Source organism: Neolamprologus multifasciatus, chromosome 18 (genome assembly GCF_963576455.1).
Source record: "Neolamprologus multifasciatus chromosome 18, fNeoMul1.2, whole genome shotgun sequence".
Classification (NCBI taxonomy): Eukaryota; Metazoa; Chordata; class Actinopteri; order Cichliformes; family Cichlidae; genus Neolamprologus; species Neolamprologus multifasciatus.
Window position 1 is genome coordinate 5,430,629 of NC_140456.1, and position 15,927 is coordinate 5,446,555.

At 40.4% G+C, this 15,927-nt stretch overlaps 1 protein-coding gene across 4 annotated transcripts in view; it reads left to right on the plus strand.

The window, feature by feature from the left end:
* Positions 1-15,927, plus strand: part of larp4b (La ribonucleoprotein 4B) — a 65,500-nt gene that overhangs the window by 34,224 nt on the left and 15,349 nt on the right. For 3 of the 4 annotated variants that reach the window (XM_085140652.1, XM_085140650.1, XM_085140653.1), the window contains 9 exons: positions 326-404; positions 3,779-3,915; positions 7,552-7,655; positions 10,924-11,034; positions 11,196-11,249; positions 12,616-12,822; positions 13,200-13,303; positions 14,306-14,569; positions 15,873-15,918. In XM_085140652.1, coding sequence (XP_084996778.1) covers positions 326-404; positions 3,779-3,915; positions 7,552-7,655; positions 10,924-11,034; positions 11,196-11,249; positions 12,616-12,822; positions 13,200-13,303; positions 14,306-14,569; positions 15,873-15,918 — 1,106 coding nt within the window. The remainder of the gene's footprint in view (positions 1-325; positions 405-3,778; positions 3,916-7,551; positions 7,656-10,923; positions 11,035-11,195; positions 11,250-12,615; positions 12,823-13,199; positions 13,304-14,305; positions 14,570-15,872; positions 15,919-15,927) is intronic. The other variant, XM_085140651.1, reaches the window with a different exon arrangement.

A 15,927-nucleotide genomic window follows, 5' to 3' on the forward strand; every position in this document is an offset into this window, starting at 1 on the left:
AAGCGCCCTCCGCTTGAAAGAAGTGTTGACAAAAACAACGAGGCTAAGGGAGGAATGGGTGGTATTAAGATGACTGTGATTATACAACCGTGTAGGAGTAGGTTTCTTAGCGCCCGTGCCATTGCTTCCAACACATTAAATGAGCTTGCATGAGTATTTGCTGTGTGTAAAACACGACACTCTTTTGGTGCTTCTTTTTTTCCTTCTCCATATTTTACAACCCTCTCCACCCACATCCCATTTCATTGTCTGGATAGTGTTTAGAGGATTAGACATAAGCTTAGTTGCTCCTTATTTTACCAAAATCTTTATTCTCTATCAACAGGCAGTGATCCCCAGCCTGACAACCCCCAGGAGGGCTTGAGGGAGCACCTGAAGAAGACCCTGGAGTTCTGTCTTTCCCGGTGAGCCAATAGCTTTATATCACATTACAGCCCAGAATTTTATGCTTTTCTTTGAATGTAGGAACATCTCCTTCACTAAGCCTCGAACTGTCCATGAGAAAGTGGCGTACTGTGCCGAAATCTCAGCCCATCTACTTCAATCATTGCTCAGCAGCTGTTTCATACTTGCTAATGGAGAAAAGCACTTGGAAGGAAAAACTTCTACTTGAAAGTGATTAACACAACGACTTGTGCATGACTGTGTGCAATCCACTCATGTGTTATTCTGCCTCCTTGAATCCTGTGGATCCTGATTGGTATAATCAGCACATTAGGCTCAAATAATACTTTCTGCGGCAGTGAAACCTCAGGCGTCCACAGTAGCCTTCATGACGTAAATGTTGTCGTCTGCCTGTGCTCCCAAGGGTCTGCATCTGTGCACTCCCCAACTATGACTGTTGGCTGGCTGCACGTGTGAACACGACCTGAAACCCACTGTACCATAAACAAAAATGTTTCTGCTCTATGCTTGCTCTCATACACTATTAGTTTTCTCCTGGTTTACTCCCAGGGCCCAAATTTTATTTTATTTTGGGCATCAAGACAAAACCCAGACTTGTAATATGTGGTTTGTTTATTTGCATTTGTGTGTATTTGTTCTACTAGAGAATTTAAGATCGTCTCGAACAGTGTTGGTCAAGTTACTTGAAAAAAGTAATCAGTAACTAATTACTGATTACTTCCCCCAAAAAGTAATCCCGTTACTTTACTGATTACTTATTTTCAAAAGTAATTAATTACTTAGTTACTTAGTTACTTTTTAAAAACACGATTTACAACCTGAATAGTGATAAAGTGATAGATCTTTCAGCCCAATTCTACTTTTTCTACATAATCCATCATACAAAATGTAATCAAATGGAAAAGTCTCTTTTTAAACTTGTTTTATTAGTTTTAATCTTTTAACTTTATGCATCAAGCAAAAATTTAATTATATGCAACATTCTCTGACTGGAAGAAATTAGTTTAACATTTAAACCTATTTTCTGCACATTCCAGCACATAAAATAAAATATGTTTTGTGTTTACACTCAGTCTTTCAAATAGATGCAAGTAAAACACAGCAGAAAATAAATAACATCAAAGACTCAGCGGTCCTTTTGCTCTATTTTCACCTGTAAAGCAGGAGTGGGGTAGGCGGAGGGTTACCCTGGTGCAGGTGTGCGCAGCGGTCAGTGGAAGAATCCGCGAGTTTCTCTGTGAGTTTCCCATTACGTCGTAGCTACTCGGTGCTTGCTCGGAAGTTTAGGGGTTTTTTCGCTGTAAGAAGAAGTTTTCTTCCCACGCACAACGGACACTAATGTTTTTGTCACTTTTTATGGAATCAAACTCAAAGTAAGGTCAGTACTTCCACGCTTTAAACGCTGCACGCTCATACTCTCTCCTGCACTCGATATATTATCCATTGTTGATCTGCACACAGCTGTTGCCACGAACGTCGCACTCGCTTACGTCACTGTCATGAGACATTCTCGCAAAAAAATCACGGTTTTAGTAACGCAGTAACGCAGCGTTCCTACGGGAAAGTAACGGTAATCTAATTACCGTTTTTGCAATAGTAATCACTTACTTTACTCGTTACTTGAAAAAAGTAATCGGATTACAGTAACGCGTTACTGCCCATCTCTGGTCTCGAACAACCGTGACTGCCCATGAGATTGCTTTTAAAGTACAACATGGGGCTTTAAACCATAATGAGCCTTGTGCTAAACACTTTTAATGCAAGGCAGTGTCCAGCTACAGGCGCAGTATGCATTTATACTTGCTCATGGGAGGAGGGGGGGGGGTTGTGCTGCTGCAAATCTTAACCAAATACCCATCTCATATTATAGTTCTCTCTATTAGTGGTATTATTGGTATGAGTATTAGTAATCTGAAAGCTAAAGGTTAAAAATAAATCTGCCTTCCTCTGTAGACTCGGACATCTCTGCTAGTAAGAGAGGGGACGGCTGCTTTCAGCCTGAGACAAAGTTTACAAGAAATCTTCTTAATTTAGAAAACTAAGCAAGATGGGGCTTTTTTTCTTTCTACCTTCCTTGTTTAAAACAAGCTTGTGACCAATGAGGTTTAAGCTTTTTGACCAGGTGGTCCTTTTTAAAGGACTTTTAGGTTTTGATCACATTTACAGTGACGGCGTTAACAAGGGCCGCTGTTAATTCTAGGAAAACATTTTCTCCCACTCCAACGGGGTCGTAGCACTGCCTCCTAATTACTTGTGTGGATTTTGTGTGTTGTGGGTTGAATGTTGTAACAATGCTCATTCAGACTGTCACAAACTGGGCCACACACTCATTCCAATTAAGGCTTATTAAAGTAAAATAACCATAAAAGATGAGACTTAAACAGCGGTGGGTGAAGTCAGTACGGTCAGTGGTGTGAATGTCATATTGTATGACGCAACAAAACAAACCAAACGGCCGACAAGATCCAAAAGTGGTGCCTTCGTGGAGCATTTGTACACTGAATCGTCCGTCCGTCCGTCCGTCTGTCTGTCTTAACAGGGTTCATGGGAATTCTGCTTCCCCCCCCTCCTCTCTCTCTTTGTCAGAGTAAATTAATATTTTCGGTCGTACTGGGAGGTGTGATGGTAATTGTATATGTTCTAACATCATTGTTCATGCGCTAAAAGAATTATTAAATCCATCAATAATTAAATGTGTGTGTGCAGCTAGTGTACTGGAAGACTATGTATTGTTTTTGATACCGATCAGGCCTCTTCTCTCTCTCTCTCCCTGCGGCTGTGGGCGTCAGGCGTAGTCTGAATGAAAGCCTTATTTCATACTTTTGAATGCCTCTGCGGTGGTGGTGGCTTAGCTGCTGATTTGAAAGGAACTGAGGCCTTGAAAAATTCATTTCATTTTCTCCTCTCTGTGAACTTGGAACAAGCCAACAACAATAGCATACTGTTAGCTTCTCCAAAACTACAGTGGAAGTTAAAAGAAAGGGGAAAAAATACTGATCAGATATGAAAACAAGAAGCTATAGAAACCAAAAGACTACTGCTGGGTTACAAAATACTGGACCATACACACCTACAGTGCATTCCTGCAGAAGAATCTCACAGTTGCACAAGTAAAGCAGCCAAATGTGCAACAGCTGTAAACTGAAGGAGTTTCAAAAGGTGCACTTGTTACCAGAAGAGCAGCGATTCAGATGCAGTGTAATGTTTATTACACGTGTAAGAGTCGCTCTTATGTAAGAGCAGGTGCGACTGTGGGTGCTAATCACAGAATTGTGTTTCAGAGTAAATGAAGTTTGTTTTCACTGCTGCACCTTTTGCCACCTCCACCATGAAAGTCTAACTAACCTCTCCTATCTGCGTCTCCGTTTGACAGGGAGAATCTGGCCAGTGACATGTACCTCATCTCCCAAATGGACAGTGACCAATATGTGCCAATTGTGACGGTGGCCAACCTGGACCACATCAAAAAGCTCAGCACGGACGTGGAGCTGATCGTGGACATCTTACGATGTGAGCGAAATGCTTTCAAAGTCACCGTTTTATGCAGCAGTTATTTTTCTCGGAGTTCAATCAGAACTCGTCATTATGGTTGTTTACCTGAACGAGCTGCATGTCAAGAAAACCTTATCAGAGTGAATTTCTATCAGCATGTGGTTGGAGTTGATTTCCCAGGAGAGGTCGTTAAAGTGCATCCAGCAGAGTCTTACCTACTTGTGTTTGATTTGTGCTCGTGCTTAGTTTACTGCTTAAATTAATCCTTTCTAGCTTGGAGGCCTTTTTTATTTAATGGCTCATTGATCTTTACACTGCCAAGAGTTTTATATTTGAATTTAATCAGGTTACTGTAAATAAACCATCATGTAATTACGCTGCGATTAGGCTTTTTGCATTAATATTCTTTTTCTGGAGATGTTCAAGTATGAAACTGCTTGTAATTTACAGATTACCTGTTTGGCCAGTAGAAATTTCACATATTTATCTATGTTATACAAAGCCTGAGTGCAGCCCCCGTCCATCCTGTCTGAAACAGTCACTTTTAGATCCCTTCCCCTCCATTTAATGCTGGGCTCACACTGTGCGATTTTTGGCCCATTTTGAGCCGATTTTTGAGTCGTGCGACCGTTTTGGCGATCGGCCCGATTTTGGCCTTCATCGTGCATCGTGTAGTATACGTGGGGTAACGAGAAGCGATTAACACCTCACGACCAGCTCCCGATCATCAATCGTTTGGTCGTGAGGGTGTCACCGCAGTTTCTCACACTGCGCACGCGCAAACACAAATGTCAGTGAAAAAGACGGCGCAGTGCGGCGTGTGATCTGGACCAGGGTTTTAATAGTTTTGCAATTTTCATTAGTTTTTATTTTTATTTAGTTTTGACTTCAGATTTTCAATTTTATATCAGTTTTAATTAGTTTTTACCAATTGTTTGCTAGTTTAGTTTTTATTTTTTTGAAAATCCTTAGTTTCAGTTTAGTTTTGATTAGTTTCAGTTATAGTTTTAGTTGTGTTTGCAATAATTAAGTGTAACAAAATCCCAGTTTCATCATATCAGTCATTCTGCTCATCCTTGGGTATGTTGCTATTCCAGCTACCATACTGCACCCTGGACAGGTCGCCTGTCTGTCGCAGGGCTAACACGCAGAGACAGACAACTCGCATTCCCACCTATGGGTTCTTTAAATAAATAAATAAAGGCAGATGAACAACCATTGATACCAGGCAACTATAAAATGTATATCTTGGCCCCAATGAGACTATTAACTCTCGCAGCACCGGGTGTTCGTAATTTTGGTTCAAGTGAATCGATAAAGTTTTTGAAGGTAATTGACTCACACAGTTGTGTAGATATCCCCGTCCTGTTGTCTCGGGATGCATCACGCTGCCTTGCCTGGGGTTAGCTTCTGTTTTCTGGGGATGAGGGTTGAGTGTGCTCCCTTACCTTCTCAAGCTAAGCTAGGTTAGCCTTCTTGTGTGAGCTTTTCAAGTGCACTTTAAGGTTTGTGGGATTTTTTTCCCTTTAGAAATGTCCCTCATAATTTGTCTCTTTCCACTACAAGACACTTGCTTTATCCAAAACACAGTCATATTCAAAGTAATCCCAAATTGGATGCTTTCTTCCGACTTTTCCTGACATGATTCTGCGCGTGGACGGAGTAGCAACACAGACGACTCGACTAACGTGCTGCCACCTGCTGGCATAATGAGACACACCAAGAAAAAAATCTGGAAACTAAACTTCATTTTCACCCTTGACTATTGTATGACACGCACACATCAACGAAAACTAAACACATTTTTCCTATAAATTCAGTTAATTTTAGTTAGTTTTGTGAACACTCATTATAGTTTTAGATAGTTTTCCTTTTTTTGTTTTTGTTTTTATTTTTATTTCCGTTAACGAAAATGTTTTTTCACTTCTAGTTTTCGTTATTTCGTTAGTTTTTGTTAACGATAATAACCTTGAAATGGACACAAGCAATGGAGGCACAACTTGTAGAACTTTGGAAAGCTCATCCGAGCCTTTTCGATGTGGCATCACCAAATTATCACGACCACAACAACCGTGAAAATAGTTGGATTTACATTGCTGCTCAATCACAGCTGCCTGATCATGTTTTTCATTAGCAATTTAGCAAAGTTGATGGTGGTGTGTGTCTGTGTGAGTGAAAGACAGAGAGGGAGAGCGAGCGACAGTATTTCTGTTATAACCTTCATTTTATGGAGGCACAGTGTGAGCACTCAGGTTGTATAGTGTGAGACCCTGCATTGTGACCTACGAACTTCTAACCCCTGCGAGTCAATCGTACAGTTTAAGCAGGAGCTGAATCGCGCGACTGACAAAATCGCACAGTGTGAGCCCGGCATAAGACAACCTTTTCCCTGATTGGCTGCTCCTCACAAACGGGTGGATGGGGCTGCTGTGCCCAAAGCTCCAGCTATGAGATCATAGCTGGAGCTTTGGGCTCATGGGAGTTGAATACTCTGACCTCATCATTTTAAACTTTGTTCATATTTAATAGTAATAAGAGTAAAACTGCGAGATTAGTCAGTGTTTAATTTGCATTATTTTTTTCCAGCATATTTGAGTCCTCGTAACTTTGTCAATACTGGATGTACCCACATGAAATTCAGAGCCTGAAAAGCACTTTTAATATCTGTTACATATAGTCAAATCTGCACATGTTCAAATAGAAGTCTGTTAGAGGAGTGGTGCACCAAAATGCATCCAGAAAGTAGATTTGTGGTCTGACTTATTTGGACCAGTGGCCGCAGTGATATCAGCCTTTAAGTTCACAGAAAAGAAAAACGAAATCTTCAGAAACAGATGAACATAAAATGCAGGTCATAGACACTACTTTTCTGCACTTTAAATCAAATCAAAATGTATTTATATAGCACATATTAAAACAACAGTGTTGACCATAGTGCTTCACAGTCAGTAAAAGCATGAGACAGTTAAAACAAACAATAAAAGAGGACAACAAACAATAGGTAACAACACAACAAGCTAGACCAGCCAACTAGACAGAATCAAAAGCCAAAGTAAAAAAATAAGTTTTAAGACGTGATTTTAAAAGACTGGATAGACTCGGCAGTACGAATATGAACAGGGAGGTTATTCCATTAAATGTTTAAATGTTGAAATATTAAATATTAAATGTTGAAACTATGATTATATTGGGTTATGTTTGTGTTCATTTTTAGTCAAGAAAAAGGATTTTCTTTAGATTGTGACTCTTGGATGTGGCTGTAAAATTAATTCGTTTGAAGTGTTGGAAGACTTACACATTTCATGTCCATACGTGGCCGGGGAAAAAACGGTAAATGTAGCTTATAGCAGATTTTCACAGAGCTCAAATGTGCTGTTCAGCTCTACAAATTTCATGTGGATATTTGAGGCTCAAAAATGCCGGGAAAGTGACTTAAAAGACACAGAATTTCAGCCCACCCGTGAGTTCCTTCAGGACACATAACCAGGAAACTTTTCATAGTTTGAAGGTGAACATTTTGCAAGGCTTCATTAGATCTGTGAAAGTTATTGTACGTAATAAACTAGCTGATTCTGAAGGGCTTATTAGGTGGGATGCACTGATTGATCCTTCTTGAAATGGCCCATAACACCTTTTCTTTATGGCTTCCTGCAGCTTTGCCATTGGTCCAGGTGGATGAGAAGGGGGAAAAGGTGCGACCCAATCAGAACCGCTGCATCGTGATCCTCAGAGAGGTTCCAGAGAGCACGCCCATAGAGGTCAGTGCCGAAACAGGATGTCCAATTACACGTCTGTCATTTGACGCTAATGTCATGAGTCAACAAACACTAGAAGCACGCCTAGAACACAAGCATAGCTTATGTACACTGTAGACGCCAGTCTGGTCTGGGTGTCTGATTGATAGTTTGCCTTTATGGTCTGTTCACATTTGTTTAGGTCTTCTATTTACAGTCCCAGTAGTTAAACTGGGAATGTAAATAGAAATGCAAGTAGATAAATGTTTACTTTTAGTTAATTAAATTTAGTTCTTCTTTAATATTTTACTCATTTCTGAATTCAGGGTAAATATTCTGCTAATGAAGTTTAAACATGGATGAAGTCGACAGACTCTGAATTATTTAATGTTTCTGTTAGAATGCACAACTTAATATAGTGAATTCTTATGCCTCAGTCACCATAATTATTAGTTTTTTAGTTATCATATGTGCCTGAACAGGTAACTCTACATGTATCCTTGTTTTATGTTGTGTTCTTGGATATTTTTTAAATCAATCTCTGTTATGCTTAAAGCGGAGTCTGCAGAATGCTGTCACTGTTACACATTAAGCTAATTAAACCATGATAACGAGGTGGTATGACTCCGAAGGAGACCAGAGAGTAGACATTTAAGGTAGACACCTCACCTTTCCAAAATGCAAAGTCGGGATTTTATCCAGTCAGGACCCGTCCTTTCCCAGCAAGCACCACAAACCACACATTTTGAGCATTTTGAGGTTATTGAGAAGCATTTTCCCGTCGAGCAGTGAAGGTAAAACATTTGCAGAGTCTCGTGTGATATCAGTAACTCGCTTATCTGCCCCAGCCCGACAGAACATTTTCAGTTCAGCTGACTCCGAGCTAATGACTGTTATCACAGCGGTGCATTTTCAGCTCCGCAGAAAGTCCACGTCAAACAGATCTGCTCATATAAACAATGTTTTTCTATCACATCATTCCCCATATTTCCTTAATACTGGAAAGTACACTAGTTATTTTGCTCAGCGCATCATATTTAGTTGTGAAATATAGAGAGAGTAGCAGCGAAACGTGGTTTTCTGCAGCTTATTCAATTATGGGTTGTTTGTAGTCTAAATCTTACGAGTATTAAATGTAATAATGTACCTTTGGTCCAGTTTAACCTGCGGGAATTTGTGAAGGCTTCTTTAAAGCTTTTTGCACCCACAGAGAGAAGAAATTGGAAAACATGCTTGTAGTGTCTCCTGATGTCTTTACGGCAGATATGAAGTAAATTCATCAAACAGCCAAAAATTATAAGCATCTCTAGAAGCAACAAGGGATCGCCCAGTAGTGCGAATGTATAAACTGAGTATGTATAAACTAGTACTCTGTGGAGTTCAATAATAATAATAATAATAATAATAATAATGACAAAACAAAACCAGAAGGTGAATCTGGCTGCTTGAAGAACCAGTTGGAAAATGGAAAATAGCCTTAATATTGGACACATTCTCTGCTTCAAGGTATAATTTTGAATGAAGCTGCTTCAGGTTAAACTAATACAGCACTTGTGTAGTTTATTTCCCACGGTGCAGGCTGTGCCAACAAGAGGCCACCAATGACATCATTCACATATAGCAAAGACTGATCTAATCTGCCATTAGACAATAATGACAGATGGAGGAAGCTTCCAGGTCTGAAGCGTGACGTCAATAGAGATTGACAGACCACGTGACTTTCGCACATTGCATGCCGGTAACTCGTGGCAAAACAATCCAAGTACCACATCAAATGCAAGCATTTGCAGCACCGCAAAACGTTCATTCTCCGGTTCCAATACCTTCTTGCTTTTTCTTTGCCCCCCAAAAAAGTTATGTACAAAACGAAGGAGAACAATGCCGGACCGTACAAAGACAGACTTGATGAAAAGTCAAAGAAAAGATACGAGGAAAAACATCAAAGGAGTGAAAGGGTTAGACCCTTACGAGCACACAGAGTGGACAAAAGACGTGCTGCCCAACTTTCACCACGCTCATATTTATAATGATACGGTTCTTGGAGTGAGTGCATACACTCATGAAGTTCAGTAACTTCAGGTCACTGCATCAAGCCCAGGTACAGTTTACCCACGGATGGGTACAGGACCTTGAAATGCACCGTGTAGAACGAAAGACCATCGTACGTATCATAAGTTTACCAGTCTCACAAATCGTCTTCATAAATACACATTCGTTAACCGTTTATTAATAGGACCTTTGAGCTCAACGGTAATTAATTAGTAATGGAAATAATTTCTGGTTCGCATTACAGAAATGTAGCAGTGACAATAATACTGTATGCTGTAATCGTACTGGGCAATTAGTGATACAAAAAAAACTGTTTTATCCTGTGAATAAAAGTATATGTTTTTGTCAATGTACCATGGTAATAACAGAAGTGAAACGCAATATTGTGTCAGGACAATTCACTATTTATGCACAATAAACAAAGGAGCATAGCGCCACAATTTCTGTTCAGCGCCAGACTTGCTTGTAACCTATATCACCAATTATGTTATGAAAAATGACGTATTAACTACTATAAAACACTGACCTTTGTGGAAATGCTTGGAGCAGACTAACCTGTGAGCTGGAGTGTTCTGGGACGTTATATTTGGTCTTTGAATGGCTGCATTCCAGGCCATCCGTCGCCTCTTTTTACTTCAGAAACATGGCTCGAATAATTTCTCTTCAACGACGTAATCCGATAAAAAAAACGATCTCTTTACCCGTCGGCTTCCCGTGGCTGTCATGCAACCGGCTTTTGCAGTTAATAATACAACAGCTTCTTGACAGTTTTTTGTTTCTTTTTATCGCTGTGTAACTGATTTCAATTGAAAGCCTGCGTGCGCTAGTACCGCTTGCCACGAGTTCCCAGAATTCTTTGTGGTTTTATCCTTGAATGACGTGACATTTTCAATCTCTATACAAAGCGCCTCAAACCTGCCGTCTTATGACCAGCAGGGGGCAGCTGTTCTGATTGCAGATTCTATATATAAACATGTAAGAACATGGTGGCTATGTCCACTTTTTAAACTGTTATCTGTAATTGGGAGACAAACTGAATAGATCTTCATTATTATTATTTTTTCATAGGCTTGCTGGCTTTTTTTATGTGTTAAAGGAGCGAACAGTATCAGAAAGCTACTAGACTTTCTAAGAAATAGTTGTAAGGTTCGTGTCTTAACGCTTGGGCCCAGCCTGGGCCACCGGGGTTGCAGCAGATCTGTAGTGAAACAGTGGAATGAAATGAGTTTCTCTTGTTTTGCAGGAGGTCGAGGCTCTTTTTAAGGGGGACAACTTACCCAAGTTTATCAACTGTGAATTTGCCTACAATGACAACTGGTTCATCACTTTTGAATCAGAAGCAGATGCACAGCAGGTATCCGTACATGTGGACAGTTAACTTCATGCATTCATTCAGTTTTGATTTCATGAGTAATTTATACTAGTATTTAAATCTGAGTTTAAGCATCAAAGTTATCAGTGAACTTCGTGTGTTTTAAGTCACTAATGCTGTGCTGCGTTTCCTTTGTTTTAAAGGCATATCAATATCTCCGTGAGGAAGTGAAGACCTTCCAAGGGAAGCCAATAAAGGTAGGCTCACATTTTATTGGTTTGAGGCTGAGCTGGAAAGAAAACAATTTGCAAATCAAAAGATGCTCGAGAACTGTTCGTGTTTTTAACATCCTGGTTTCAAGCGGAGACCAGCATATCCAGTACCAGATGCACCCTGCTAGTGGTGATTTCAGGCTCTCGTCACTGTCGGTTTATGCATTTCAAACCACTTCTTTTCATGAGTGTGGTCTCAAAAGTCAAATATTATCCCCTGTCATGCAAAATGAATCAGCAGAGAAGCACACATCCAACTTTTTTGTAGACAGCTCACAAATCACAGATTTTTGCTTACGGGGTTCATTCAGAGGTCTGCTTGTTATTTAACCCTTTAAAGCCGGTCGGAGCGGGCACGCTCTGTTTTGCGTAACTATTTTTAAATCCCGGTAGCTCTGCAACCACGTAAGCTAGAGCAATAATTTTTTTTGCATATGAAACCGGAGGAGTTGTACTTACATCTTATGCCATCAGCTTGTCCACGGTCACAGTTTCCTTCCACATATAGTTTTGCAAAAACTGCATAAAAAGCACTTGCAGCAACAAAAACATAATATTCCAGAAACACGCTTTGCCATCCGATCAGCTGTTCGTAACACTTCCTACGTTGGAATAGACGTCAGCGCGAACTATCGCATGTCCGCCATTACCTGCCCGAAACCGGAAGTGACGTCATTTGCGCGGAAATGTAAATTTGCATTATAATATTTATTTTCGTTTTTCCTGCAGTGTATAAAAATTGGTGTATTTCAAAAATAAAACTATGAAGACACTCAAAATAAATTTCCTGTGGTGGGAAACTATTTTGTGCAACTTTTTTGTATTTACAGTTTTGAGGGATAAGCCTCTTAAATTTCTCTAACTAGAAATATATGTTAAAAAAACAAAAACGATTTTCAATTTATTTGTAGTTTATTGCACTTTTTTGCAATTTATGTAATTACTATGCACTTAATGCAGACATATTATTAAAATTTGGGCTATAATGGTTGTATTGATGTATATCAACTTGAAATGCTCCCAAAAATGGCTCCACAGCATGTAAAAATATAATATAAGCTCTGGCGGACTTGGTTCTATAGTAGGTCTTAAAGGGTTAAGGAACACATGAAGCATGTAAATGTAAGTTGCATTCCTCTGTACTAAAAAAGTTGATCATTACCTCTAAGCCCATGGTACACATGAATATTTATTAACAACCGATGAAACAAACAAGTTTTGTGAAGATGGTTGAGAAATTTATTTTTTATTTGTATTTTTTCCTCAACTGTATTAGCAGTTAGTTATAATATCGATCCCTCTTTTGGGCACTGGTGCTAATTTCTCTCTCTGTTCGGGCTCTTTCTACCAGGCGAGGATAAAGGCGAAGGCAATCGCTATCAACACTTTCATACCAAAGAACGGTTACCGGCCGGTGGAGGTGAACCCGTACGCTCAGCAGCGCTACACATCCTACTACATCCCGCCGGTTTACAGCCCCCAGCAGCAATTCCCGTTATACAGCCTCATCACGCCGCAGGCCTGGTCGGCCACACACAGCTTCATCGACCCCGCGCTGGTAAGAATGAGTTACTGTGTACTTATTGGATTTGGGAAAGAAGAAGTCAAACAGGTTGTGTATTAAAAACGGTAAATTCACAATTGTTTTTGGATTTAAGATTAAATCAAGACCAGGATTAAATGTAGTTACTTGTGTTTAATGGTCTGAATAATACACTGTGCTTTCTGTAGTGGCTGCTTTATTAAATATAAACTGTTTAAATTGGTGCCATGAAGCATTAATAGGTTTAAAGCCACTTTCACATTTTTAAAACACTTTTTATAAACATACAATATCAACAACTACATTAGAAAACATTAAGTTCAAAAGTCACACAACGAGCTTAATAATTTGTTACTTAAATGCATCTTATTTAACAGTTTTTCTGTCTCCAGGTTACTCCATTTCACAACAACCAGTTCATCAACGGATTTACATCTCACAGTTTCAAACCAGCGACGTCGCCCCTCACTGTCAGACACTACTCGCCCAGGAACAGGTTTGTTATAGTTCAGTGCAACAATGTAGTTAATGTTGCTGTTGGGATAATACATCCAGGTAAACGGGCAGCATCTCACCTTTCTCCACATGTAAACACACTGGAAGTTCCTCAGTCGTCCCAGCACATCTCCATCACCCTCACACAGGGTGTGATCAGCTGTTCACCCACTAATGTTGTGTGTATGACACACAGCTGTGTGTTTAAACAGACCGAACATAGAACATAAAACATTTGTTTTTACTTATTTGTAATCCCAGCGGTGATTGACAGATTAACCATATGATTATTATTTACCTGCTTATCAAAGTTTTGAGGTTGTTTTTGTTGTTTTTTTTAATTAAGGATTTGTTACAAAATGAATTTAATGGGGTAAAAGTCTGTGAAGTCGTCTTCTGTTGTCCAGTTTTGGTGAGCCCACGTGATTGTAGCCTGAGTTTTCTGTTTTTAGCTGACAGGAGTGGAACCAGGTGTCGTCTTCTGCTGCTTTAGCTCTTCTGTTTTGAGGCTTTGAGGAGTTGTTGATTCTGCGTACTTTAGTTGTAATGAGTGGCTTTTTGAGTTCAGGTCGTCTTCCTGTTAGCTTGAAGCAGTCTGGCCACTCTGCTCTGACATCAACGAGGCATTTTCGATCATAGAGCTGCTGCTCACTGGATGAGTGCTGTTTTTCACTCTCTGTAAACCCCAGAGATGGTTGTGCGGCTAAAATCTCAGAAAATCAGTTCATTTTGAATTTCGTAAATAAACCATCAGCATATGGGAAATGATTGTATCTAAATAATTTATCCACTTCCAGTTTCACTGAGTTTGTAGATTTTTACTCCTCCAAAGGCTGAAGACGCAACACAAACACAAAAATCAAATCTCACCATCTGGTTTTACCTGTCACTTGCGGGGTCCTTCACAGAATGAGTTTATTATTATAGGCCCAGGGTTCGATTATTCACTTTAAACCCAAATGTTAATGCTCACATGGGCTCACAAGGTTTTCCTTTTCTGCAGGAATCACAGCAAACCTCACCTGAGGCCGACCATCCCCACAGCGGATCGCAGCACTGGGCTACTGGACAGCCCGAGCCTCTTTGCCAGCTTTCCCAGCGAGAGGCTCAATGGGGCTCGCAGCAGCCCGCCAACGCGACTCCCCACCAGCCAACCCAGAACCAGGTTACCCTCCACTGCAGCCTTCCCTCGCAGGGACACTGTGGGCACGGGGCGAGTAACGGAGCCCGCAACCACAGACTACTCACTGGGGATCGGCCGAGGAAGGTCAGGCACTGATCATTTACTTGTTTAGAGCAATAACTCTGCCACTCCCATCTGATAGTGCAAGTTTCCAAAGTGTCATGAGAGCAATTCAACAGTTCACGCTGACACTTTGCATGTGGTCCTAAAGTGAAAACATGAGTAAACTAACAGGTCAGGTGATTCTCTTCTTTTGTTCTTGGACACAATGTCTTTGGAAATGGGATGCCACAAATTTCCTGAAGTTTTGGTCCTCTTAGGGGAAACAGTCGGTACAAAGTGTGGTCAAAATGTTTGGAAATTGAGCTCTAAAAATTAAAAACCTTACCTGATTTAAATTTGGCCAACCTCCCATTCAGAATCATCTTCGCATACACCTCAACCGGCTCGTTGTGGTACAGCGTCCGCAGCACTTTGTGTTGGGCAGCAGCCCAGGCGGAGGCCCTGTCGGACCAATCCCCGCCTATCGAGGCTGACGATTGGCACAATTCTTCAACTGGATTCAATTTTTGTGAAAGTGGAAAAACTAAAAGCGAGGCGAATCGTGCTCCTGCTGTCACTCCTCGCATGACTCACTCTGTTCAGTCTTACAAACTAACTTTAAACGGAGACCCAGCTCCCATCACCAGTGATCGACCTCCATCCTGATTTTGCGTCACTTTAAAACAAAAAGCAAGATTTGCCGTCTGGCTAAATTGCAGAGCAACGAGTGTAAGTGGGCACAGACTTCTAAGAATAGCAGCCGCGTTGGAAGCTGTCTGGACAAACTAAGAGATGATGACACTGAACAGGGCATCGGCCAAATTTGAGTGAGGTAATGTTTTGGAGCTTTTTGGCCACACCTTATCCGAAGCTGTTCTGAGTGATCACCTTTATCCTCTAATGAAACATTTATGTCGTGCTGCCAGCGACAGTGACTCACCATTGAAACAGCAGATGAGCGAGTTTCTTTTAGAGGACTTGAAGCTGTTCTGGTGGCTTTACGTTTACTTGTCTCTGTGTTTAATGGGATCTGAAATTATATCTTTTTTGCCCTGTTTTGGCTGTTCCTCAAAAATTAATCAGCTACTAAAAGTTTTGAATGAATCTGGATAAAATGAAGTGGTGACATTTCACATCCCGGGGGTCAACCTCCTTGTGCCACGATTCTGAGGAACAGAAGGGGAGATTGTGGCCGTGTTTCACGTTCTGTCAGATGCATAATTAGTGAAACTAGTCTTTGGTTCCAACCTATTAAAATCTTTCAGTCTTCACATTGTGTTAAGGTGAAGTCTGTGTTTTTAGATAGAACGGATGTTTGTAAATTGAGATGTTCTTTTTCTTAAAGGAAAAATGTTTCTGCTTCTAGGAAAAAGAGGGACGAAAAGTTTACAGTAAGTACT